The sequence below is a fragment of the Oncorhynchus nerka genome, linkage group LG20 (genome assembly GCF_034236695.1).
Source record: "Oncorhynchus nerka isolate Pitt River linkage group LG20, Oner_Uvic_2.0, whole genome shotgun sequence".
Lineage (NCBI taxonomy): Eukaryota > Metazoa > Chordata > Actinopteri > Salmoniformes > Salmonidae > Oncorhynchus > Oncorhynchus nerka.
In genome coordinates this window covers 10,093,191-10,120,689 of record NC_088415.1, presented here as the reverse complement: position 1 = coordinate 10,120,689, position 27,499 = coordinate 10,093,191, and the positions used below count along the sequence as shown (strand labels likewise).

The following is a 27,499-nucleotide window of genomic DNA, read 5'->3' as shown; positions in this document are numbered from 1 at the left end:
CCAGACTCTCTGGCCGGGGCGCAGGGTAGGCCCGGGACGGCGACGTCTGTTGGCTTGTTGTTGGTACCTCTGTGAGGAACGCATAAGATTAAGATGGGTCTTCCTCCACATAAGCCGACAGCGTCTGACGAACTTCAAGGCTGAAGGCACTCTGACTTCTGCCTCCTGGTCCGGGAACAATGGAGGGGCATAGCCAAACTGACACTCGTGCGGGGACATACCAGTGGAGGAGGAGCGCAAGGTGTTGTGCGCGTATTCGGCCCAAACAATGAAGGACGACCATGTGGACGGGTTGTTACGAGTCATACATCGGAGGGTGGCTTCCAGCTCTTGATTCATCCTCTCTGTTTGGCCGTTGGACTCCGGATGGTACCCTGAAGATAGACTGGCAGAAGCACCCATGAGTTGGCAGAAGGCCTTCCAAAACCTTGAGGCGAACTGGAGACCTCTGTCAGAAACCATATCTTGAGGAATGCCGAAGACTCGGAACACATGATTAATTACCAGCTCAGCCGTCTCCTTGGCAGAAGGTAACTTAGTCAGAGGGACGAACCTGGCCGCCTTTGAAAACCTGTCGATTATGACTAGGATAGTAGTATTGCCATGGGATGGAGGAAGGCCAGTAATAAAGTCCAACGAGATATGGGACCAGGGTCTGTGGGGAATAGGTAAAGGGTGAAGGAGTCCTTGAGGGCGGAGGTGAGAAGATTTGCCCTGGCAGCACACGGGGCAGGCATTGACGAAAGAGGCAACGTCTTCTCTTATGGTAGGCCACCAGAACTTACGCTGGATGAACTCCAAGGTGCGACCTACGCCCGGGTGACAGGTGAGGCGAGAGGAGTGCCCCCACAGAAGGACCTGAGTCCTCACTGCCTTGGGGACAAACAACCGATTGGCAGGACCCCCTTTCGGGTCCGGTTCGATAGCTTGAGCTCGTCTCACGGTATCCTCAACTTGCCACGAAATCGGAGCCACGATCTTAGCAGCAGGAAGGACAGGCATGTCCGTGTCATCTCGAATGGCAGGAGCGTAGACTCGGGACAGGGCATCCGGTTTGAGATTCTTCGACCCGGGCCGATAGGTGAGGATAAACTGGAATCGATTGAAGAAAAGAGACCATCTAGCTTGTCTAGAGTTCAACCGCTTCGCCTGCTGGATATACTCCAGATTTTTGTGGTCCGTAAGCACTTGAAACGGGTGAGAAGCCCCCTCGAGCCAGTGTCTCCATTCCTTCAATGCCATCTTAACCGCTAGGAGTTCACGATCCCCACATCGTAGTTCCTCTCAGCCGGGGTAAGCCGGTGTGAGAAGAAAGCGCACGGATGAAGCTTCTTGTCTTCACCCCTCTGAGACAGGACAGCTCCAACACCAACCTCTGAGGCGTCTACCTCCACCACAAACGGTTCATCCGTAGTCGGTAGTATCAGGATGGGAGCAGAGAGGACGCGCTGCTTGAGTCCTTGGAAGGCAGTCTCAGCTTCTCTTCCCACAAAACCTTGCATTGCCACCCTTGGTTAAAGCTGAGAGAGGGGCTGCCACCAAGCTGAAGTTCTTGATGAACTTGCGGTAAAAGTTTGTGAAGCCCAGGAAACGCTGAACTTCCTTAACGGATTTGGGGGTGGGCCAATCCGCTACCGCCCCTACCTTCCTGGGGTCCATTTGGACTCGACCGGGTTCCACTACAAATCCCAGGAATTGTACTCGGGATGAATGGAATTCACATTTTTCCGGCTTAACGTACAGATGGCTGTCTAGGAGGCGTTTGAGTACTTGTCTGACATGCTTTGTGTGTTCTTGAAGAGAGCTCGAAAAGATGAGGATGTCATCCAAGTAAACAAACACAAATATGTTAAGCATATCCCTAAGCACATCGTTTATGAGCGCTTGGAACACCGCTGGGGCGTTGGTCAGGCCGAAGGGCATCACCAAGTATTCATAGTGACCAGTAGGCGTGTTGAACGCGGTCTTCCACTTGTCACCAGGTCTGATCCGCACAAGATGGTATGCGTTCCGCAGGTCAAGCTTAGTGAAAACAACTGCTTCCTGGAGCAGCTCGAAGGCTGTGGCCATAAGGGGTAGCGGGTAACGGTTACGGACGGTTATGGCATTGAGTCCCCGGTAGTCGATGCAAGGACGTAATCCACCGTCTTTCTTGGCCACAAAGAAAAACCCTGCTCCCGCCGGGGAGGTGGATGGACGCATGAGGCCTGCTTCCAGAGCGTCCTTGATGTAGGTATCCATAGCAGCTCGTTCGGGTGGAGATAGGGAAAAGATCCGACCCCTGGGGGGGAAAGTGCCCGGAAACAGTTCGATGGGGCAATCATAAGGTCTATGGGGTGGTAGCATGGTGGCCCTCTGTTGGCTAAATACCAGTTTGAGGTCATGATAACACTCGGGAACTCGGGTCAGGTCGATGGATTCTAAAGACTCGGGAGTAGAACTCGGGGAATTCGGGAAAATACATGTAGCTTGGCACGTAGGACCCCACTGCTTGATAGTGCCCACAGACCAGTCGATGTGAGGGTTATGGCTGTGAAGCCAGGGGTATCCAAGGACGAGAGGGAACTCGGAACAGGAGATCAAATGAAAGTTCATCAATTCCTTGTGTTGTGAAACTGAAAGTCGCAAGGAGGTAGTGACATGAGTGACAAGTCCAGATCCCAAAGGGCTTCCATCCAATGTAGTAACCCTCATGGGGTCACTTAGAGGTTCAGAGGGAACGCCATTCTCCTTCGCCCAGACACCATCCATGAAGTTACCTGCGGCTCCAGAGTCTACCAAGGCTTGAAGGTGAAGCTTGTGGTTGTCCCAGGAAAGGGTGACTGGAATGAGCAGACGGGAGTTGGACGGATGGGAGGAGGTTATGTTTCCCGTTACAGTTCCCCCGGTCTGTACGGGACAGAGCGTTTCCCTGGAGCCCGGGACACGTGGGAACGGAAATGGCCCGGTTTGCCGCAATATAGACAGCGTCGCTCCTCATCCGGCGGTCTCTCTCAGCCTGGGTGATGCGTCCAATCTGCATGGGTTCCGGTGGAGCCAGCGAGGATAAAGGTGGGGACTCGGAGCTGGGACTGATAGGGGCTAGAGGTCTACGGTTGAGTTCTCTCTCTCTCAGACGCTGGTCAATGCGTGAGGCCAACTTGATCAGGGACTCGAGATTGTCCGGTGGTTCCCGAGTGGCCAGTTCATCTTGGATAGTGTCGGAAAGGCCTTTCAGAAAACACACAGTGAGCGCCTCGTTGTTCCAGCCACTCGCTGCTGCCACCGTGCGGAACTGGATGGCATAGTCAGTCACGCTGCGCCGACCTTGGTGGAGAGTCAGGAGCTGTTTGGCTGAGTCAGGACCACTGCTTGGGCCTTGAAACACTCGTTTGAATTCCTCTGCAAAGGCAGAGTAGCTGGCACAGCAGGAACTATAGCCCAGGCCAGGGCTTTTTCCGACAGCAGGGTGATGATATATGCGATCTTAGACCGGTCGGTGGGGAACGACGAGGGTTGCAGCTCGAAGGAGAGAGAACATTGGGTGAGAAACCCTTTACAAGCACTTGGATCACCTGAGAACCGTTGGGGAGGTGGAAGACGAGGTTCAGCCAGAGGGTTAACTGCCATGGGTACGTGAATCTGAGGTACTGGGACGGGAACTGTTGCCAAGGTAAGTCGATCAGATATCTGCTTTATGGAAGTCAGCATCTCCGACAGAAGATGAGAATGTCTAGCCATTAAGGCCTCTTGCTGAACCAGGGCAGCTTCGTGGCGTTGGACAGTCTCCTGGTGGTGGAACAGCCTGGCAACAAGGTCCTGGGAACTGGCTGCCTCTGGGTTCATTTTTGGCTCTGTGTTTCTGTCAGGACCCGGTTACGAACCCGGGTCTCCGGAGTGAGAAACAGTCACTTAACCAACTGAGCCACGAATAGTTGGCAGAACCCAGAAGATGAGGCAGACACAGCAGTACTTGAGACGATGTATTTAATGAAGTAAAAAATGAAGTTCTTCAGGAAAACATGTAACTCCACAACCTCAAAAGGAATTCCACAAGAACAAAGGTAATCCTCCAAGACAAAAAGGTAAATCCACAAGGTGGAAGGTATAGCACAAAAAGCCTCAAAAAATACTCAAAAACAAACAAACAAGAACAAAAAACAGAATTCCACAAGAGAGTCCACCGGGATCAACAAGAGTTCACAGAGTACTAGGGCTGGGTGCTAACATACAAACACAGAGCAAAGGACTGAGGAAAACAAAGGGTTTAAATACAATCAGGGGAAACGAGGCACAGGTGCAAATAATAATGGGGATCAAGGGAAAACAAAAGGTCAAAAGGCACAATGGGGGCATCTAGTGACCAAAAACCGGAACAACCCTGGCCAAATCCTGACACATGTCCCATACTATAGATACTGCTCCATGTCCCATACTATAAATACTGTCCCATGTCCCATACTATAGATACTGCCCCATACTATAGATACTGTCCCATACTATAGATACCGCTCCATGTCCCATACTATAAATACATGTCCCATACTATAGATACTGTCCCATACTATAGATACTGTCACATGTCCCATACTATAGATACCGCTCCATGTCCCATACTATAAATACATGTCCCATACTATAGATACTGTCCCATACTATAGATACTGTCCCATACTATAGATACTGCTCCATGTCCCATACTATAGATACTGCTCCATGTCCCATACTATAGATACTGTCCCATGTTCCATACTATAAATACTGTCCCATACCATACTGTCCCATAATATAGATACCGCTCCATGTCCCATACTATAGATACATGTCCCATACTATAGATACTGTCCCATACCATACTGTCCCATAATATAGATACTGCTCCATGTCCCATACTATAGATCCATGTCCCATACTATAGATACTGTCCAAAGTCCCATACTATAAATACATGTCCCATACTATAGATACTGTCCCATGTCCCATACTATAGATACTGTCCCATACTATAGATACTGCCCCATGTCCCATACTATAGATACTGTCCCATGTCCCATACTATAGATACTGCCCCATGTCCCATACTATAGATACTGTCCCATGTCCCATACTATAGATACTGCTCCATGTCCCATACTATAAATACATGTCCCATACTATAGATACTGTCCCATGTCCCATACTATAGATACTGTCCCATACTATAGATACTGCCCCATGTCCCATACTATAGATACTGTCCCATGTCCCATACTATAGATACTGCCCCATGTCCCATACTATAGATACTGTCCCATGTCCCATACTATAGATACTGCCCCATGTCCCATACTATAGATACTGTCCCATGTCCCATACTATAGATACTGCTCCATGTCCCATACTATAAATACATGTCCCATACTATAGATACTGTCCCATGTCCCATACTATAGATACTGTCCCATACTATAGATACTGCCCCATGTCCCATACTATAGATACTGTCCCATGTCCCATACTATAGATACTGCCCCATGTCCCATACTATAGATACTGTCCCATGTCCCATACTATAGATACTGCCCCATGTCCCATACTATAGATACTGTCCCATGTCCCATACTATAGATACTGCCCCATGTCCCATACTATAGATACTGTCCCATGTCCCATACTATAGATACTGCTCCATGTCCCATACTATAAATACATGTCCCATACTATAGATACTGTCCCATGTCCCATACTATAGATACTGTCCCATACTATAGATACTGCCCCATGTCCCATACTATAGATACTGTCCCATGTCCCATACTATAGATACTGCCCCATGTCCCATACTATAGATACTGTCCCATGTCCCATACTATAGATACTGTCCCATGTCCCATACTATAGATACTGCCCCATACTATAGATATTGTCCCATGTCCCATACTATAGATACTGCCCCATACTATAGATACGGTCGCATGTCCCATACTATAGATACTGTCCCATACTATAGATACTGTCCCATGTCCCATACTATAGATACTGCCCCATACTATAGATACTGTCCCATGTCCCATACTATAGATACTGTCCCATACTATAGATACTGTCCCATGTCCCATACTATAAATATATGTCCCATACTATAGATACTGTCGCATACTATAGATACTGTCCCATACTATAGATACTGTCCCATACTATAGATACTGTCTCATGCGAGCAGGCCTTTCTAATCGACCTGGCCCGGGTATCCTGGAAGGATATTGACCTCATCCCGTCAGTCGAGGATGCCTGGTCATTCTTTAAAAGTAACTTCCTCGCCATTTTAGATAAGCATGCTCTGTTCAAAAAATGCAGAACTAAGAACAGATATAGCCCTTGGTTCACTCCAGACCTAACTGCCCTCGACCAGCACAAAAACATCCTGTGGCGGACTGCAATAGCATTGAATAGTCCCCGCGATATGCAACTGTTCAGGGAAGTCAGGAACCAATACACACAGTCAGTCAGGAAAGCAAAGGCCAGCTTCTTCAGGCAGACATTTGCATCCTGTAGCTCTAACTCCAAAAAGTTCTGGGACACTGTAAAGTCCATGGAGAACAAGAGCACCTCCTCCCAGCTGCCCACTGCACTGAGGCTAGGTAACACGGTCACCACTGATAAATCCATGATTATTGAAAACTTCAACAAGCATTTCTCAACGGCTGGCCATGCCTTCCTCCTGGCTACTCCAACCTCAGCCAACAGCTCCGCCCCCCCGCAGCTACTCGCCTAAGCCTCTCCAGCTTCTCCTTTACCCAAATCCAGATAGCAGATGTTCTGAAAGAGCTGCAAAACCTGGACCTGTACAAATCAGCTGGGCTTGACAATCTGGACCCTCTATTTCTGAAACTATCCGCCGCCATTGTCGCAACCCCTATTACCAGCCTGTTCAACCTCTCTTTCATATCGTCTGAGATCCCCAAGGATTGGAAAGCTGCTGTAGTCATCCCCCTTTTCATCCTGCCCTGCCTATCTAAGGTCTTCGAAAGCCAAGTCAACAAACAGGTCACTGACCATCTCGAATCCCACCGTACCTTCTCCGCTGTGCAATCTGGTTTCCGAGCCGGTCACGGGTGCACCTCAGCCACACTCAAGGTACTAAACGATATCATAACCGCCATCGATAAAAGACAGTACTGTGCAGCCGTCTTCATTGACCTGGCCAAGGCTTTCGAATATTCTTATCGGCAGACTCAGTAGCCTCGGTTTTTCTAATGACTGCCTTGCCTGGTTCACCAACTACTTTGACAGAGTTCAGTGTGTCAAATTGGAGGGCATGTTGTCCGGTCCTCTATGGGGGTGCCACAGGGTTCAATTCTCGGGCCGACTCTTTCCTCTGTATATATCAATGATGTTGCTCTTGCTGCGGGCGATTCCCTGATCCACCTCTACGCAGACGACACCATTCTGTATACTTCTGGCCCTTCCTTGGACACTGTGCTATCTGACCTCCAAACGAGCTTCAATGCCATACAACACTCCTTCCGTGGCCTCCAACTGCTCTTAAACGCTAGTAAAACCAAATGCATGCTTTTCAACCGTTCGCTGCCTGCACCCGCACGCCCGACTAGCATCACCACCCTGGATGGTTCCGACCTAGAATATGTAGACATCTATAAGTACCTAGGTGTCTGGCTAGACTGTAAACTCTCCTTCCAGACTCATATCAAACATCTCCAATCTAAAATCAAATCTAGAGTCGGCTTTCTATTCCGCAACAAAGCCTCCTTCACTCACGCCGCCAAACTTACCCTAGTAAAACTGATTATCCTACCGATCCTCGACTTCGGCGATGTCATCTACAAAATAGCTTCCAATACTCTACTCAGCAAACTGGATGCAGTTTATCACAGTGCCATCCGTTTTGTTACTAAAGCACCTTATACCACCCACCACTGCGACCTGTATGCTCTAGTCGGCTGGCCCTCGCTACATATTCGTCGCCAAACCCACTGGCTCCAGGTCATCTACAAGTCCATGCTAGGTAAAGCTCCGCCTTATCTCAGTTCACTGGTCACGATGGCAACACCCACCCGTAGCACGCATTCCAGCAGGTGAATCTCACTGATCATCCCTAAAGCCAACACCTAATTTGGCCACCTTTCCTTCCAGTTCTCTGCTGCCTGTGACTGGAACGAATTGCAAAAATCGCTGAAGTTGGAGACTTTTATCTCCCTCACCAACTTTAAACATCTGCTATCTGAGCAGCTAACCGATCGCTGCAGCTGTACATAGTCCATCGGTAAATAGCCCACCCAATTTACCTACCTCATCCCCATACTGTTTATATTTATTTACTTTTCTGCTCTTTTGCACACCAGTATCTCTACCTGCACATGACCATCTGATCATTTATCACTCCAGTGTTAATCTGCTAAATTGTAATTATTCGCCTACCTCCTCTTGCCTTTTGCACACAATGTATATAGACTCTTTTTTTTCTACTGTGTCATTGACTTGTTTATTGTTTACTCCATGTGTAACTCTGTGTTGTTGTCTGTTCACGCTGCTATGCTTTATCTTGGCCAGGTCGCAGTTGTAAATGAGAACTTGTTCTCAACTAGCCTACCTGGTTAAATAAAGGTGTTCTCAACTAGCCTACCTGGTTAAATAAAGGTGTTCTCAACTAGCCTACCTGGTTAAATAAAGGTGTTCTCAACTAGCCTACCTGGTTAAATAAAGGTGTTCTCAACTAGCCTACCTGGTTAAATAAAGGTGGAAAAAAAAAAAAAAAAAAAATGTCCCATATCATACTCATTTAAAGCTTCTTTTCAATCCGTTTTGTAGAAGTTTATTGTTACAGCGTGATTTAAATGTAAAGGCAATGTTCCCGTGTTAGTGGAGATGGCGTTCACGGTAAACTCTGTGTCGTCTCTGTGGGAAATGACCTTTACATTTCTATCGTCTGTAACGTTTCCATGATCCACATTTACTAGATCCCTTCAAGTGTGTCTTTTCAGTGGTTTATATCCCAAAAGCCATCAGGAGATGTTTCCTACTTCTCAGAATAACCTCTGACCCTATCTGTGACCCTAGTCTTTCATCACATCACACAAACCCCAAGTTCAGTGGGCTGGCAGGGAGGTGATGGAGGGCAAGCCCATGGGATGAAGTTGGGCTCAGTGGGTGGATCAGATATGACTTGCCCTGGAGTGATGTGTCTGTGCGATGGGAGTGGCCATGAGACGGGTGTGGGCTGGCAGTGATTGAGGATGCAGTGGCACGACACACACACACACGCGCGGTGAGATGTGGGTGGGGTCTGAAGTCATCATAACCTGGCGTGTACATTGGTGAGGATTTTTGGTGGAAGGTCCTTGATGGAGAGGTCCCCCGTCTCTCCCCCGCTATCCCCTGCCCCGTGGTCGGTGCTCTCACAGCTGCTCTGGGGCGACTCTGGAGGGGGCTTGTACAGAACACTGGCCAGCAGGAAGAACATCATGCCGAGAACCTGACGGAGAGAGGGACGGATGAAAAGAGAGAGAGAGAGAGAGAATAAGACATGCACTATGGTTAGAGGGAGAATATCATTCTCTCTCAGTTAAACAAACATTTGATATGGTCGTGAGAATGAAGAAAGTCCTTGAACACAATCCTATAACAGAATGAAATAACAGACATGTACGCCTTGACTTACCTTGTAGATGATGCCAGCGATGAGTGTATAGCGGCTCATGGCAGAGTTCTGGTAGAGGTAACAGGAGCCCTGCTCTCCACACTGGTCCTGCCACAGCAGGCATGAGATGTCGATCACAGAGCCAAACGCTATCGGGCCTGGGATCCCACCTTCAGGAACAACATCACATTATTTACTTTTTATTAGATTTTAAATGTAAACTGTATTTAACTAGGCAAGTCAGTTAAGAACAAATTCTTATTTGTTGGCCTAAACCGGCCAACGCTGAGCCAATTGTGCGCCGTCCTATGGGACTCCCAATCACGGCTGGTTGTGATACAGCCTGGATTCAAACCAGGGTTTGTATTGACGCCTCTAACACTGAGATGCAGTGTCCTAGACCCCTTGCACCACTCGGGAGCTTGTTGTCGGGACTCTCAAGTTACAAGGACACATTTATCAAATCAAAGCAAATTCAACAAGAGAAATTAAATACCTAGACTTCTCACCACGATCCACTGGATTCCCAGTCCAAAGGACCTCTGACTGTCTGGGACACACCTGTAGGGGTCGACAGAGAGCACTTCAGATTCACAGTTCACACACTGAGGATACTATCAGACTGTATAACAGAAATATACCACAGTTCACACACTCTTCTTTTGTCTGTCTGCTCCGTACCCACCTGAGGGTAGCAGTGAGGGTTAGGGTATGTACCCACCTGAGGGTAGCAGTGAGGGTTAGGGTCTGTACCCACCTGAGGGTAGCAGTGAGGGTTAGGGTATGTACCCACCTGAGAGTAGCAATGAGGGTTAGGGTCTGTACCCACCTGAGGGTAGCAGTGAGGGTTAGGGTATGTACCCACCTGAGGGTAGCAGTGAGGGTTAGGGTATGTACCCACCTGAGAGTAGCAGTGAGGGTTAGGGTATGTACCCACCTGAGGGTAGCAGTGAGGGTTAGGGTATGTACCCACCTGAGAGTAGCAGTGAGGGTTAGGGTATGTACCCACCTGAGGGTAGCAGTTAGGGTATGTACCCACCTGAGGGTAGCAGTGAGGGTTAGGGTATGTACCCACCTGAGGGTAGCAGTGAGGGTTAGGGTATGTACCCACCTGAGAGTAGCAGTGAGGGTTAGGGTATGTACCCACCTGAGGGTAGCAGTGAGGGTTAGGGTATGTACCCACCTGAGGGTAGCAATGAGGGTTAGGGTCTGTACCCACCTGAGAGTAGCAGTGAGGGTTAGGGTATGTACCCACCTGAGAGTAGCAGTGAGGGTTAGGGTCTGTACCCACCTGAGAGTAGCAGTGAGGGTTAGGGTATGTACCCACCTGAGGGTAGCAGTGAGGGTTAGGGTATGTACCTACCTGAGGGTAGCAGTGAGATTTAGAGTTAGGGTCTGTACCCACCTGAGGGTAGCAGTGAGGGCGGGGATACTACACAGGAAGGTAAAGAAGATGACGATGAAGAGGAAGGTGAGGAAGGCTGGCATGTGACTACAGGAGCTGGTGCATTTCCCATCCAGAGCCAGACCCTCCTGCCCCGACGTGACGTTCCCCCCCACCACACAGCTGCAGCCCGAGTACACCTAACCAGGGGCACCAGACAGAAGGGACAGTCAGACAGAGTCAACATACACAGCTGTAGCCTGAGTACAACAGACAGAAGGACAATCAGACAGAAGGGACAGTCAGACAGAAGGGACAGTCAGACAGAAGGGACAGTCAGACAGAAGGGACAGTCAGACAGAAGGACAGTAGGGGAGAAAGAAGGGACAGTCAGACAGAAGGGACAGTAGGGGAGAAAGAAGGGACAGTCAGACAGAAAGGACAGTAGGGGAGAGAGAAGGGACAATCAGACAGAAGGGACAGTCAGACAGAAGGGACAGTCAGACAGAAGGGACAGTCAGACAGAAGGGACAGTAGGGGATAGAGAAGGGACAATCAGACAGAAGGGACAGTCAGACAGAAGGGACAGTAGGGGATAGAGAAGGGACAGTCAGACAGAAGGGACTGTCAGACAGAAGGGACAGTAGGGGAGAGAAGGAACAGTCAGACAGAGGGGACAGTCAGACAGAAGGGAAAGTAGGTGATAGAGAAGGGACAGTCAGACAGAAGGGACAGTAGGGGAGAGAAGGAACAGTCAGACAGAAGGGACAGTAGGGGATAGAGAAGAGACAGTCAGACAGAAGGGACAGTAGGGGAGAGAGAATGGTCAGTCAGACAGAAGGGACAGTAGGGGATAGAGAAGGGTCAGTCAGACAGAAGGGACAGTAGGGGATAGAGAAGGGACAGTCAGACAGAAGGGACAGTAGGGGAGAGAGAAGGGTCAGTCAGACAGAAGGGACAGTCAGACAGAAGGGACAGTAGGGGAGAAAGAAGGGACAGTCAGACAGAAGGGTCAGTCAGACAGAAGGAACAGTCAGACAAAAGGGACAGTCAGACAGAAGGGAGAGTCAGACAGAAGGGACAGTAGGGGAGAAAGAAGGGACAGTCAGACAGAAGGGTCAGTCAGACAGAAGGGACAGTAGGGGAGAAAGAAGGAACAGTCAGACAGAAGGGACAGTCAGACAGAATGGACAGTAGGGGAGAAAGAAGGGACAGTCAGACAGAAGGGAGAGTCAGACAGAAGGGACAGTAGGGGATAGAGAAGGGACAGTCAGACAGAAGGGACAGTAGGGGAGAGAGAAGGGTCAGTCAGACAGAAGGGACAGTAGGGGATAGAGAAGGGACAGTCAGACAGAAGGGACAGTAGGGGATAGAGAAGGGTCAGTCAGACAGAAGGGACAGTAGGGGATAGAGAAGGGACAGTCAGACAGAAGGGACAGTAGGGGAGAGAGAAGGGTCAGTCAGACAGAAGGGACAGTAGGGGATAGAGAAAGGACAGTCAGACAGAAGGGTCAGTCAGATAGAAGGAACAGTCAGACAGAAGGGAGAGTCAGACAGAAGGGACAGTAGGGGAGAAAGAAGGGACAGTCAGACAGAAGGGAGAGTCAGACAGAAGGGACAGTAGGGGAGAAAGAAGGGTCAGTCAGACAGAAGGGAGAGTCAGACAGAAGGGAGAGTCAGACAGAAGGAACAGTCAGACAGAGAGGGCTGCCTCGCATCTAGTCCTTTGCAGGATTTAGTTTTTGGGGATTATGGCTGAATACAAACAGTGTAGTTATTTCCTCCGCAAGGCAATCAAACAAGTGAAATGTTAGTATAGAGACAAAGTGGATTCGCAATTCAACGGCTCAGACGTATCTGGCAGGGTCTACAGACAATCATGGATTACAGAAAGAAAACCAGCCACTTCGACGGACACCGACGTCTTGCTTCCAGACAAAAATAAACACCTTCTTTGTCTGCTTTGAGGATAACACAGTGCCACCGACACGGCCCACTACCAAGGACTGTGTGCTCTCCTTCTCTGGTGGCGGCGTGAGTAAGACGTTTAAACGTGTTAACCATCGCACCTGCTGCCAGCCCAGACGGCATCCCTAGCCACATCCTCAGAGCATGCGCAGACCAGCTGGCTTGTGTGTTTACGGACATATTCAATCTCTCCCTATCCCAGTCTGCTGTCCCCACACGCTTCAAGATGGCCACCATTGTTTCTGAACCCAAGAAGGCAACGGTAACTGAACTAAATGACTATTGCCCCGTAGCACTTACTTCTGTCATCATGAAGTGCTTTGAGAGGCTAGTCAAGGATCATATCACTTCTACCTCACCTGACACCCTAGACTCACTCCAATTTGCTTACGGACAGATCCACATATGATGCAATCACCATCACACTCCACTATCCCATCTGGACAAGAGGAATACCTACAGTTGAAGTTGGAAGTTTACATACACCTTAGCCAAATACTTTTAAACTCAGTTTGTCACAATTCCTGACATTTAATTCCCTGTTTTAGGTCAGTTAGGATCACCACTTTATTTTAAGAATGTGAAATGTTAGAATAATATTAGAGATAATGATTTATTTCAGCTTTTATTTATTTCATCACATTCCCAGTGGGTCAGAAGTTTACATACACTCAATTAGCATTTGGTAGCATTGCCTTGAAATTGTTTAACTTGTGTCAAACGTTTCAGGTAGCCTTCCACAAGCTTCCCACAATAAGTTGGGTGAATTTTGGCCCATTCCTCCTGACAGAGAGTATGCTTGGGGTCATTGTCCATTTGGAAGACGCATTTGCAACCAAGCTTTAACTTCCTGAGTGTTTCAAATACTTGTGTTTCAAATACTTGTTCTCTCCACTGTATATATTATTCTTCCATTCCTTTACTTAGATTTGTGTGTATTAGATAGTTGTTGTGGAATTGTTCGATTACTTGTTAGATATTACTGCACTGTCAGAACTAGAAGCACAAGCATTTCGCTACACTCGCAATACATTTTTCTTCATTAACAAACTGCTAACCATGTGTATGTGACCAATAAAATTTGATTTGATTTGACAGAAGGGACAGTCACACAGAAGGGACAGTCACACAGAGTGAACATGTATACTGACAGACTACCGTACATCTTCATTAACTAATTTAAGTGAGATCTTTGCTGAACAGTTGGTTGGTTACCTGTCTACCTGTGGAGACCTCCGTGTGGTTGACTGTGCTGCAGCCTGCATGACAAGGGGAGTAATACATCACACCATCGGATCCACAGACTGGGTTATAGAGCTCTCGTAAACAGTGACAGTCTGCATTACAGCCCACCATCAGGTTGTCCCCCAACCAAGAACTGAGAAAGATAGAGAGAGATGAGACAGAGAGAGAGGAGACAGAGAGAGAGGAGACAGAGAGAGAGAGAGAGAGAGAGGAGACAGAGAGAGAATGAGAGAAATTACCGTACAACAGTCCATGTATTCACCCTGCACACCCTAATTGACAACCAAACAAACCAAAACAAAGGCAAAGTCTTCTCATGCTTTGTTGATTTCAAAAAAGCCTTCGACTCAATCTGGCATGAGGGTCTGCTATACAAACTGATGGAAAATGGTGTTGGGGGTAAAACGTACGACATTATAAAATCCATGTACACAAACAACAAGTGTGTGGTTAAAATTGGCAAAAAACACACATTTCTTCCCACAGGCCCGTGGGGTGAGACAGGGATGCAGCTTAAGCCCCACCCTCTTCAACATATACATCAACGAGTTGGCGGGGGGACTAGAAAAGTCTGCAGCACCCAGCCTCACCCTACTAGAATCTGAAGTGAAATGTCTACTGTTTGCTGATGATCCTGTCACCAACCAAGGAGGGCCTACAGCAGCACCTAGATATTCTGCACAGATTCTGCCAGACCTGGCCCGTGACAGTAAATCTGAGTAAGACCAAAATAATGGTGTTCCAAAAAAGGTCCAGTTGCCAGGACCACAAATACAAATTCCATCTAGACACCATTAACCTAGAGCACACAAAAAACTATACATACCTTGGCCTAAACATCAGCGCCACAGGTTACTTTCACAAAGCTATGAACGATCTGAGAGTCAAGGCAAGAAGGGCATTCTATGCCATCAAAAGGAACATAAAATTCAACTTACCAATTAGGATCTGGTTAAAAATACTTGAATCAGTCATAGAGCCCATTGCCCTTTTATGGTTGTGAGGTCTGGGGTCCGCTCACCAACCAAGACTTCACAAAATGGGACAAACACCAAATTGAGACTCTGCATGCAGAATTCTGACAAAATATCCCCCGTGTACAACGTAGAACACCAAATAATGCACGCAGAGCAGAATTAAGCCGATACACACTAATTATCAAAATCCAGAAAAGAGCCGTTAAATTCTATAACCACCTAAAAGGAAGCGATTCCCAAACCTTCCATAACAAAGCCATCACCTACAGAAAGATGAACCTGGAGAAGAGTCCCCTAAGCAAGCTGGTCCTGGACAGCAGCACAATTAGACCCAACCAAATCATGAGAAAACAAAAAACTTGACACATTGGAAAGAATTAACAACAAAACAGAGCAAACTAGAATGCTATTTGGCCCTACACAGAGAGTACACAGCGGCAGAATACCTGACCACTGTGACTGACCCAAAATTAAGGAAAGCTTTGATGATGTACAGACTCAGTGAGCATAGCCTTGCTATTGAGAAAGGCCGCCGTAGGCAGACATGGCTCTCAAGAGAAGACAGGCTATGTGCTCACTGCCCACAAAATGAGGTGGAAACTGAGCTGCACTTCCTAACCTCCTGCCCAATGTATGACCATATTAGAGAGACATATTTCCCTCAAATTACACAGATCCACAAAGAATTCTAAAACAAATCCAATTTTGATAAACTCCCATATGTACTGGGTGAAATTCCACAGTGTGCCATCACAGCAGCAAGATTTGTGACCTGTTTCCACAAGAAAAGGGCAACCAGTGAAGAACAAACACCATTGTAAATACAACCCATTATTTCACTTTATCTCAAATATAAAGTATATTTTGATTTGTTCAACATTTTTTTGGTTACTAAATTAATCCATATGTATTATTTCATAGTTTTGATGTCTTCACTATTATTCTACAATGTATAAAATAGTCAAAATAAAGAAAAATCATTGAATGAGTAGGTGGGTCCAAACTTTTGACTGGTACAGTATATATGTAATTAGGATTTTTTTGTGCAATTTTTTTTTAAATGTAACTTTTATTTAACTAGGCAAGTCAGTTTAGAACACATGTTTATTTACAATGAGTGAACAGTGGGTTAACTGCCTTGTTCAGGGATAGAAAGAAACATTTTAACCTTGTCAGCTCAGGGATTCGATCTTGCAATCATTTGGTTACTAGCCCAACCTTCCTAAACACTAGGCTATCTGCCGTCCCAAAGGTTCTCACGGAGACCTTGGCCAATTGGATTGCCAATTACCCCTCATGCACAATTTCATGACGGTCTCAACCCTACCAGTCTGTTTAGCTAACATTCCACTTATTTGTACTCAAAATAATGATTATACTGTATAATGGGTAAGACAAAATAATGATTGTGCTGTGTAATGGGTAAGACAAAATAATGATTATGCTGTATAATGGGTAAGACAAAATAATGATTATGCTGTATAATGGGTAAGACAAAATAATGATTATGCTGTATAATGGGTAAGACAAAATAATGATTATGCTGTATAATGGGTAAGACAAAATAATGATTATGCTGTATAATGGGTAAGACAAAATAATGATTATGCTGTATAATGGGTAAGACAAAATAATGATTATGCTGTATAATGGGGTAAGACAAAATAATTATTATGCTGTATAATGGGTAAGACAAAATCATGATTATGCTGTATAATGGGTAAGACAAAATAATGATTATGCTGTATAATGGGTAAGACAAAATAATGATTATGCTGTATAATGGGTAAGACAAAATAATGATTATGCTGTATAATGGGTAAGACAAAATAATGATTATGCTGTATAATGGGGTAAGACAAAATAATGTCAAATATTCCACTGGGCCTGGTCTGGGCTTACCTGTTGTGGAGGTTGTGGGCTGGCTCATAGTACTGTTCATTGTACTGATGACCCGGTGGCAGGTTGCTGCGGTAGGGGGAAGTCACCCCGGCCATGGGGACGTTGGGACAGTGGATGAGGAAGATGAAGATGGCAAGAAGACTGACGACGGCACACACCATGCAGAACCTAATGATGTCACGGCAACGGAGGTTCAGCTTCTTCACGATGTAGCCACCCAGGAAAGTGCCCCCTCCACCAGCGGGTACCACCATGTAGCCTGGTGGGAGGAGAGGGAAGGTTAGTACCATATAGCCTGGTAGGAGGAGAGGGAAGGTTAATACCATGTAGCCTGGTGGGAGGAGAGGGAAGGTTAATACCATGTGGCCTGGTGGGAGGAGAGGGAAGGTTAATACCATGTAGCCTGGTAGGAGGAGAGGGAAGGTTAGTACCATGTAGCCTGGTGGGAGGAGAGGGAAGGTTAATACCATGTAGCCTGGTGGGAGGAGAGGGAATGTTAATACCATGTAGCCTGGTGGGAGGAGAGGGAAGGTTAGTACCATGTAGCCTGGTGGGAGGAGAGGGAAGGTTAATACCATGTAGCCTGGTGGGAGGAGAGGGAAGGTTAATACCATGTAGCCTGGTGGGAGGAGAGGGAAGGTTAATACCATGTAGCCTGGTGGGAGGAGAGGGAAGGTTAATACCATGTAGCCTGGTGGGAGGAGAGGAAAGGTTAATACCATGTAGCCTGGTGAGAGGAGAGGGAAGGTTAATACCATGTAGCCTGGTGGGAGGAGAGGGAAGGTTAATACCATGTAGCCTGGTGGGAGGAGAGGGAAGGTTAATACCAAGGGAAGGTTAGTACCATGTGTATGTGAGGGATGAGGAGGGAAGGTTAGTACCATGTGTATGTGAGGAATGAGGAGGGAAGGTTAGTACCATGTGTATGTGAGGGATGAGGAGGGAAGGTTAGTACCATGTGTATGTGAGGGATGAGGAGGGAAGGTTAGTACCATGTGTATGTGAGGAATGAGGAGGGAAGGTTAGTACCATGTGTATGTGAGGAATGAGGAGGGAAGGTTAGTACCATGTGTATGTGAGGAATGAGGAGGGAAGGTTAGTATTGTATAGCAGCACGTATTGTGACGTGGCAGAGCACTAAGTATAGTGACGTGGCAGAGCGCCAAGTATAGTGACGTGGCAGAGCACCAAGTATAGTGACGTGGCAGAGCACCAAGTATAGTGACGTGGCAGAGCACCAAGTATAGTGACGTGGCAGAGCGCCACATATTGTGACGTGGCAGAGCGCCAAGTATAGTGACGTGGCAGAGCGCCAAGTATAGTGACGTGGCAGAGCACCAAGTATAGTGACGTGGCAGAGCACCAAGTATAGTGACGTGGCAGAGCACCAAGTATAGTGACGTGGCAGAGCACCAAGTATAGTGACGTGGCAGAGCGCCAAGTATAGTGACGTGGCAGAGCACCAAGTATAGTGACGTGGCAGAGCACCACGTATTGTGACGTGGCAGAGCGCCACATATTGTGACGTGGCAGAGCACCACGTACCGTGACGTGGCAGAGCGCAACTTATTGTGACGTGGCAGAGCGCCAAGTATAGTGACGTGGCAGAGCACCAAGTATTGTGACGTGGCAGAGCATGATGTATAGTGACGTGGCAGAGCACCAAGTATTGTGACGTGGCAGAGCACCAAGTATAGTGACGTGGCAGAGCACCAAGTATTGTGACGTGGCAGAGCACCAAGTATAGTGACGTGGCAGAGCACCAAGTATTGTGACGTGGCAGAGCACCAAGTATTGTGACGTGGCAGAGCGCCAAGTATAGTGACGTGGCAGAGCGCCAAGTATAGTGACGTGGCAGAGCGCAACATATTGTGACATGGCAGAGCGCCAAGTATAGTGACGTGGCAGAGCACCAAGTATAGTGACGTGGCAGAGCGCCAAGTATAGTGACGTGGCAGAGCGCAACATATTGTGACGTGGCAGAGCACCAAGTATTGTGACGTGGCAGAGCACCAAGTATAGTGACGTGGCAGAGCGCCGAGTATAGTGACGTGGCAGAGCACCAAGTATTGTGACGTGGCAGAGCACCAAGTATTGTGACGTGGCAGAGCACCAAGTATTGTGATGTGGCAGAGCATGATGTATTGTGACGTGGCAGAGCGCCAAGTATTGTGACGTGGCAGAGCGCCAAGTATAGTGACGTGGCAGAGCACCAAGTATTGTGACGTGGCAGAGCGCCAAGTATTGTGACGTGGCAGAGCATGATGTATAGTGATGTGGCAGAGCACCAAGTATTGTGACGTGGCAGAGCACCAAGTATTGTGACAGAGCACCACGTATCGTGGCAGAGCACCACATATCGTGGCAGAGCACCACGTATCGTGACGTGGCAGAGCACCACGTATCGTGGCACCAAGTATTGTGACGTGGCAGAGCGCCAAGTATAGTGACGTGGCAGAGCACCAAGTATAGTGACGTGGCAGAGCGCCAAGTATAGTGACGTGGCAGAGCACCAAGTATAGTGACGTGGCAGAGCGCCAAGTATTGTGACGTGGCAGAGCACCAAGTATAGTGACGTGGCAGAGCGCCAAGTATAGTGACGTGGCAGAGCGCAACATATAGTGACGTGGCAGAGCACCAAGTATAGTGACGTGGCAGAGCGCCAAGTATAGTGATGTGGCAGAGCGCAACGTATTGTGACGTGGCAGAGCGCCAAGTATAGTGACGTGGCAGAGCGCAACGTATTGTGACGTGGCAGAGCGCCAAGTATAGTGACGTGGCAGAGCACCAAGTATTGTGACGTGGCAGAGCACCAAGTATTGTGACGTGGCAGAGCGCCAAGTATTGTGTCGTGGCAGAGCATGATGTATAGTGACGTGGCAGAGCACCAAGTATTGTGACGTGGCAGAGCACCAAGTATTGTGACGTGGCAGAGCACCAAGTATTGTGACGTGGCAGAGCACCAAGTATTGTGACGTGGCAGAGCACCAAGTATTGTGACAGCACCACGTATCGTGACCTGGCAGAGCAGCACGTATCGTGACGTGGCAGAGCACCAAGTATCGTGATGTGGCAGAGCACCATGCATCGTGACGTGGCAGAGCAGCACGTATTGTGACGTGGCAGAGCACGACGTACCGTGACGTGGTAGAGCACTACGTATCGTGACAGAGCAGCACGTATCGTGACAGAGCAGCACGTATCGTGACGTGGCAGAGCACCACGTATAGTGACGTGGCAGAGCACCAAGTATTGTGACGTGGCAGAGCACCAAGTATTGTGACAGAGCACTACGTATCGTGGCAGAGCACCACGTATCGTGTCAGAGCACCACGCATCGTGACAGAGCACCACGTATCGTGACGTGGCACCACGCATCGTGTCAGAGCACCACGCATAGTGACGTGGCAGAGCACCACGTATTGTGACGTGGCAGAGCACCAAGTATTGTGACAGAGCACCACGTATCGTGTCAGAGCACCACATATCGTGACGTGGCAGAGCACCACGCATCGTGACAGAGCACCACGTATCGTGACGTGGCAGAGCACCACGTACCGTGACGTGGCAGAGCACCACGTATCGTGACCTGGCAGAGCAGCACGTATCGTGACGTGGCAGAGCACCAAGTATCGTGACGTGGCAGAGCACCATGCATCGTGACGTGGCAGAGCAGCACGTATTGTGACGTGGCAGAGCACGACGTACCGTGACGTGGTAGAGCACTACGTATCGTGACAGAGCAGCACGTATCGTGACAGAGCAGCACGAATCGTGACGTGGCAGAGCACCACGTATAGTGACGTGGCAGAGCACCAAGTATTGTGACGTGGCAGAGCACCAAGTATTGTGACAGAGCACTACGTATCGTGGCAGAGCACCACGTATCGTGTCAGAGCACCACGCATCGTGACAGAGCACCACGTATCGTGACGTGGCACCACGCATCGTGTCAGAGCACCACGCATAGTGACGTGGCAGAGCACCACGTATTGTGACGTGGCAGAGCACCAAGTATTGTGACAGAGCACCACGTATCGTGTCAGAGCACCACATATCGTGACGTGGCAGAGCACCACGCATCGTGACAGAGCACCACGTATCGTGACGTGGCAGAGCACCACGTACCGTGACGTGGCAGAGCACCACGTATCGTGACGTGGCAGAGCAGCACGTATCGTGACGTGGCAAAGCACCATGTACCGTGACGTGGCAGAGCACCACGTATCGTGACGTGGCAGAGCACCACGTATCGTGACGTGGCAGAGCACCACGTATTGTGACGTGGCAGAGCACCACGTATCGTGACGTGGCAGAGCAGCACGTATTGTGACGTGGCAGAGCAGCACGTATTGTGACGTGGCAGAGCACCACGCATCGTGACAGAGCACCACGTATTGTGACGTGGCAGAGCACCACGTATCGTGACGTGGCAGAGCAGCACGTATTGTGACGTGGCAGAGCACCACGTATTGTGACGTGGCAGAGCACCACGTATTGTGACGTGGCAAAGCACCATGTACCGTGACGTGGCAGAGCACCACGTATCGTGACGTGGCAGAGCACCACGTATCGTGACGTGGCAGAGCAGCACGTATCGTGACAGAGCACCACGTATCGTGACGTGGCAGAGCACCATGCATCGTGACGTGGCAGAGCACCACGTATCGAGACGTGGTAGAACACTACGTATCGTGACAGAGCAGCACGTATCGTGACGTGGCAGAGCACCACATATCGTGACGTGACAGAGCACCACGCACCGTGACGTGGCACCACGTACTGTGACGTGGTAGAGCACCATGCATCGTGACGTGGCAGAGCACCACGTATCGAGACGTGGTAGAACACTACGTATCGTGACAGCACCACGTATCGTGACGTGGCAGAGCACCATGCATCGTGACGTGGCAGAGCACCACGTATCGAGACGTGGTAGAACACTACGTATCGTGACAGAGCACCACGTATCGTGACGTGGCAGAGCACCATGCATCGTGACGTGGTAGAACACTACGTATCGTGACAGAGCAGCACGTATCGTGACGTGGCAGAGCACCACGTATCGTGACGTGGCAGAGCACCACGTACCGTGACGTGGCAGAGCACCACGTACCGTGACGTGGCAGAGCACCACGTACCGTGACGTGGCAGAGCACCACGTACCGTGACGTGGCAGAGCACCACGTATCGTGACGTGGCAGAGCACCACGTACCGTGACGTGGCAGAGCACCACGTATCGTGACGTGGCAGAGCACCACGTACCGTGACGTGGCAGAGCACCACGTATCGTGACGTGGCAGAGCACCACGTACCGTGACGTGGCAGAGCACCACGTACCGTGACGTGGCAGAGCACCACGTACCGTGACGTGGCAGAGCACCACGTGCCGTGACGTGGCAGAGCACCACGCACCGTGACGTGGCAGAGCACCACGTATCGTGACGTGGCAGAGCACCACGTACCGTGACGTGGCAGAGCACAACGTATCGTGACGTGGCAGAGCACCACGTACCGTGACGTGGCAGAGCACCACGTACCGTGACGTGGCAGCGCGTGTCCCATTGTAAACAAGCTTGCTAACGTCATGTAGAACGTGTGTCTCACATCACAGTTTGTGTGGGGTGGAGTTAGTGTTCTGATGCTCTCTCACCAAACCAGGTGGCTGCCTCAGATGCACTCAGACTGAACTGAGACTCTAGGAACTTGGGGCCGAAGGTGGACATGCCAGCGATGAGGGTAGCCTCTGTGGCCCCCGCCAGACACAGGAAGAGGAAGGGAGGGTTCTTCAGCAGGAGCAACACTGACCTAGAGAGAGAGTGAAAGAGAGAGAGAAAGAGAGAGTGAAAGAGAGAGTCAAAGAGAGAGTGGAAGAGAGAGTGAAAGAGAGAGTGAAAGAGAGAGTGAAAGAGAGAGAGAGAAGAGAGAGTGAAAGAGAGAGAGAGAGAAGAGAGTGTGAAAGAGAGAGTGAAAGAGAGCGTGAAAGAGAGAGTGAAAGAGAGAGAGAGAAGAGAGAGTGAAAGAGAGAGTGAAAGAGAGAGTGAAAGAGAGAGTGAAAGAGAGAGAGAGAAGAGAGAGTGAAAGAGAGAGTGAAAGAGAGAGTGAAAGAGAGAGTGAAAGAGAGAGAGAAGAGAGAGTGAAAGAGAGAGTGAAAGAGAGAGTGAGAAGAGAGTGAAAGAGAGAGAGAGAAGAGAGAGTGAAGAGAGAGAGAGAAGAGAGAGTGAAAGAGAGAGAGAAGAGAGAGTGAAAGAGAGAGAGAAAGAGAGAGTGAAAGAGAGAGAGAGAAGAGAGAGTGAAAGAGAGAGTGAAAGAGAGAGAGAGAGTGAAAGAGAGAGTGAAAGAGAGAGTGAAAGAGAGAGAGAAGAGAGAGTGAAAGAGAGAGTGAAAGAGAGAGTGAGAAGAGAGTGAAAGAGAGAGAGAGAAGAGAGAGTGAAAGAGAGAGAGAAGAGAGAGTGAAAGAGAGAGAGAAGAGAGAGTGAAAGAGAGAGAGAAAGAGAGAGTGAAAGAGAGAGTGAAAGAGAGAGTGAAAGAGAGAGAGAAGAGAGAGTGAAAGAGAGAGAGAAGAGAGAGTGAAAGAGAGAGAGAAAGAGAGAGTGAAAGAGAGAGTGAAAGAGAGAGTGAAAGAGAGAGAAGAGAGAGTGAAAGAGAGAAGAGAAAGTGAAAGAGAGAGTGAAAGAGAGTGAAAGAGAGAGTGAAAGAGAGAGAGAGAGAAGAGAGAGTGAAAGAGAGAGAGAGGGGAGAGTGAAAGAGAGAGAGAGAGAGAGAGAGAGAGAGAGAAGGGAGAGTGAAAGAGAGAGAGAGAGAGAGAGAGAGAGAAAGAGAGAGAGAGAGAGAGAGAGAGAGAGAGAGCGAGAGAGAGAGAGAAGAGAGTGGGGTTATTTCCTTAGTAAGATCTTCAGTTCTTAATTAAAGTAAAGCTCCTCCATAATCTCTAACACTGAGACCTGGGCCCGTATCCACAACATCTCAGAGAGCTGATCCACAATAACTTTCGCCTTTAAAATATACTGTACATGAATACACTCTTAGAAAATAATTTTCTTTCTAGAACCAAAAAGGGTTATTTGGCTGTCCCCATAGGAGAACCCTTTGAAGAAACCCTTTTGGTTCCAGGTAGAACCCAACAGAGTTATACCTGGCAACAAAAAGGGTTGTACCTGGAACTAAAAAGGGTTCTCCTATGGGGACAGCCACAGAAACCTTTTGGAACAATTTTTGTAGTACTGTAAGCTGATTCAGACAGATCCTAGACCAGCCCTCCTACTCCGAGACACTTTACTACCATGTTATGTAACACAATGTAGTCTTTGTCCTGTTTCCTCTCACTAATCCCCTGTTGCCATGGAGAATCAGTCTGCTTTCTGAGCCCAAGTTATGTTGGAAACGGGGAGAAATTGTGCTTTACAACGGTATTGATATTACAGTTGATCTGGAAGTATTACGTTTTTTGGGGGGTCGCTAAAATAAGGTCAATTGTACGAATCCAGCGCGATGTACAAACGTGAGTTAGTTAACATTAGCTGATCAGATTGAATCCATCTGTCAGTGTTATAGTGTGAGTTAATAAATAGAGAAGGAGAGTGGAAGGCCTGGTTCCTTCTGTACCGTAGAGGGTAGGGTCACCTACTGTACCTGGGCATGTCTTTCACTGACTTCCCAAACTGAGGGTCTGATGCACTGGCCTGACTGCCATCTTTCAGCTGGTGGGTCTCAGACACACGCATGGCCACATACTTCTGAGAGCCTGGGCAGAGAAAGGGGGGAAAAATACAGATATATATGTTGATGTCAAAGACTGATCTCATTGGGATGTGTTGGGTTCTGTGGTGTTGGTGAAGTGACATTAAGTTGGTCAGTAACCTGGTAGTTGGCGTGGGTAACCCAGGATGGGCAGGGCGACGACCAGCCCTGCTGCGCCTCCCGCCAGGAAGCCAATCCACCAGGCCCCCACCCACAGAGGGTTCTCTGGAGTCAGCTCCGTCCTACACACAGGGAAGGGGCACAGAAGAAGACATGACGAAGAGGACAAAAAGTTGCGATATGGACAATAATGAAGTCGAGAGCTTTGGCTTATTTATTGAGAATTATGAGTAAATGTTACACTGCAAAGGACCACTAGAGGGCATTATTGTGTATCTGTAGAATGGCCACTAGAGGGTAGTATTGTATATCTGTAGAATGGCCACTAGAGGGTAGTATTGTATATCTGTAGAATGGCCACTAGAGGGTAGTATTGTATATCTGTAGAATAGCCACTAGAGGGTAGTATTGTATATTTGTAGAATGGCTACTAGAGGGTAGTATTGTATATTTGTAGAATGGCCATTAGAGGGTAGTATTGAATATCTGTAGAATGGCCACTAGAGGGCAGTATTGTCTATTTGTATAAATGGCCACTAGAGGGTAGTATTGCATATCTGTAGAATGGCCACTAGAGGGAGGTATTGTATATTTGTAGAATGGCCACTAGAGGGTAGTATTGTATATCTGTAGAATGGCCACTAGAGGGTAGTATTGTATATCTGTAGAATGGCCACTAGAGGGTAGTATTGTATATCTGTAGAATGGCCACTAGAGGGTAGTATTGTATATCTGTAGAATGGCCACTAGAGGGAGGTACTGTATATCTGTAGAATGGCCACTAGAGGGTAGTATTGTATATCTGTAGAATGGCCACTAGAGGGTAGTATTGTATATCTGTAGAATGGCCACTAGAGGGTATTATTGTATATCTGTAGAATGGCCACTAGAGGGTAGTATTGTATATCTGTAGAATGGCCACTAGAGGGTAGTATTGTATATCTGTAGAATGGCCACTAGAGGGTAGTATTGTATATCTGTAGAATGGCCACTAGAGGGTAGTATTGTATATCTGTAGAATGGCCACTAGAGGGTAGTATTGTATATCTGTAGAATGGCCACTAGAGGGTATTATTGTATATCTGTAGAATGGCCACTAGAGGGTAGTATTGTATATCTGTAGAATTGCCACTCAAATCAAATCAAATGTTATTTGTCACATGCGCCCAATACAACAGTCTGTGACTAGGGTGGCTGGAGTCTACTGTATATCTGTAGGTGAAATAATTGTTATAGTCTACGGGTCCAGCTGAATCAGATACGGTAAATACAGACGCATTAAGAAGCTGTTCCCCTGAGCTGAGTCAAGAGGTATGGTAGGTGGAGGCAGACAGACCGAGGTACTCACGTCATGTGGATCTCTGTGTAGATGTTGAGGAAGTATCCTCCTAGAAGATACCCTGCAGCTGGGCCCACGATGGCTGCTGTGTAGAAGATCCCTGAGGAGCCAGACAGACAGAGACCAGAAAAGAGCTTCAGTTAGGGTCTTCCTACATCCCCTCATTGTTACTAAACGCATTGTAATTGGGAGAAATCATTCACTAAACCCTTAACCTCAACTAAATCTGGTAATAAATCATGTGGTGACTAAACTGCTTGTGGCTAAGATGGGGAGAAGTCTGTCCATAATAAAGTCCTCTACATTGTTTTGTTTGTGTAATTGTACAGTACTACATAGAGACATGACTACATGGAACTCTGTTCCACATCAGGTAACTGATGCAAGCAGTAGAATCAGATAAAAAACAGCTAATATCTAGAAAACAAAATCCATGTGTACATGTGTGTAGAGATGTGGTCTGAGGGAACAGACTTAATGTGTTGTAGATATGTGGTAGTAGAGTAGTGGCCTGAGGGAACACACTTAATGTGTTGTAGATATGTGGTAGTAGAGTAGTGGTCTGAGGGAACACAATGTGTTGTAGATATGTGGTAGTAGAGTAGTGGTCTGAGGGAACACACTGTGTTGTAGATATGTGGTAGTAGAGTAGTGGTCTGAGGGAACAGACTTAATGCATTGTAGATATGTGGTAGTAGAGTAGTGGTCTGAGGGAACACACTGTGTTGTAGATATGTGGTAGTAGAGTAGTGGTCTGAGGGAACACAATGTATTGTAGGTATGTGGTAGTAGAGTAGTGGTCTGAGGGAACACACTTAATGTGTTGTAGATATGTGGTAGTAGAGTAGTGGTCTGAGGGAACACAATGTGTTGTAGATATGTGGTAGTAGAGTAGTGGTCTGAGGGAACACACTTAATGTATTGTAGATATGTGGTAGTAGAGTAGTGGCCTGAGGGAACACACTTAATGCATTGTAGATATGTGGTAGTAGAGTAGTGGTCTGAGGGAACACACTGTGTTGTAGATATGTGGTAGTAGAGTAGTGGTCTGAGGGAACACACTGTGTTGTAGATATGTGGTAGTAGAGTAGTGGTCTGAGGGAACACACTTAATGTATTGTAGATATGTGGTAGTAGAGTAGTGGCCTGAGGGAACACACTGTGTTGTAGATATGTGGTAGTAGAGTAGTGGTCTGAGGGAACACAC

General features: G+C 48.0%; 1 protein-coding gene across 1 annotated transcript in view; it reads right to left on the bottom strand.

Moving 5' to 3' along the window:
- Positions 1 to 3,949: 3,949 nt before the first annotated feature.
- LOC115121267 (solute carrier organic anion transporter family member 4A1-like) overlaps positions 3,950 to 27,499 on the bottom strand; it is an 88,926-nt gene continuing 65,376 nt past the window's right edge. Inside the window, exons 3-12 of the mRNA XM_065005202.1 lie at positions 26,302 to 26,392; positions 24,954 to 25,075; positions 24,726 to 24,837; positions 22,747 to 22,901; positions 17,093 to 17,351; positions 14,184 to 14,346; positions 11,022 to 11,200; positions 10,113 to 10,177; positions 9,638 to 9,786; positions 3,950 to 9,451 (exon numbers count right to left, since the gene is read on the bottom strand). Coding sequence (XP_064861274.1) covers positions 9,272 to 9,451; positions 9,638 to 9,786; positions 10,113 to 10,177; positions 11,022 to 11,200; positions 14,184 to 14,346; positions 17,093 to 17,351; positions 22,747 to 22,901; positions 24,726 to 24,837; positions 24,954 to 25,075; positions 26,302 to 26,392 — 1,475 coding nt within the window. The 3' untranslated portion in view covers positions 3,950 to 9,271. The remainder of the gene's footprint in view (positions 9,452 to 9,637; positions 9,787 to 10,112; positions 10,178 to 11,021; positions 11,201 to 14,183; positions 14,347 to 17,092; positions 17,352 to 22,746; positions 22,902 to 24,725; positions 24,838 to 24,953; positions 25,076 to 26,301; positions 26,393 to 27,499) is intronic.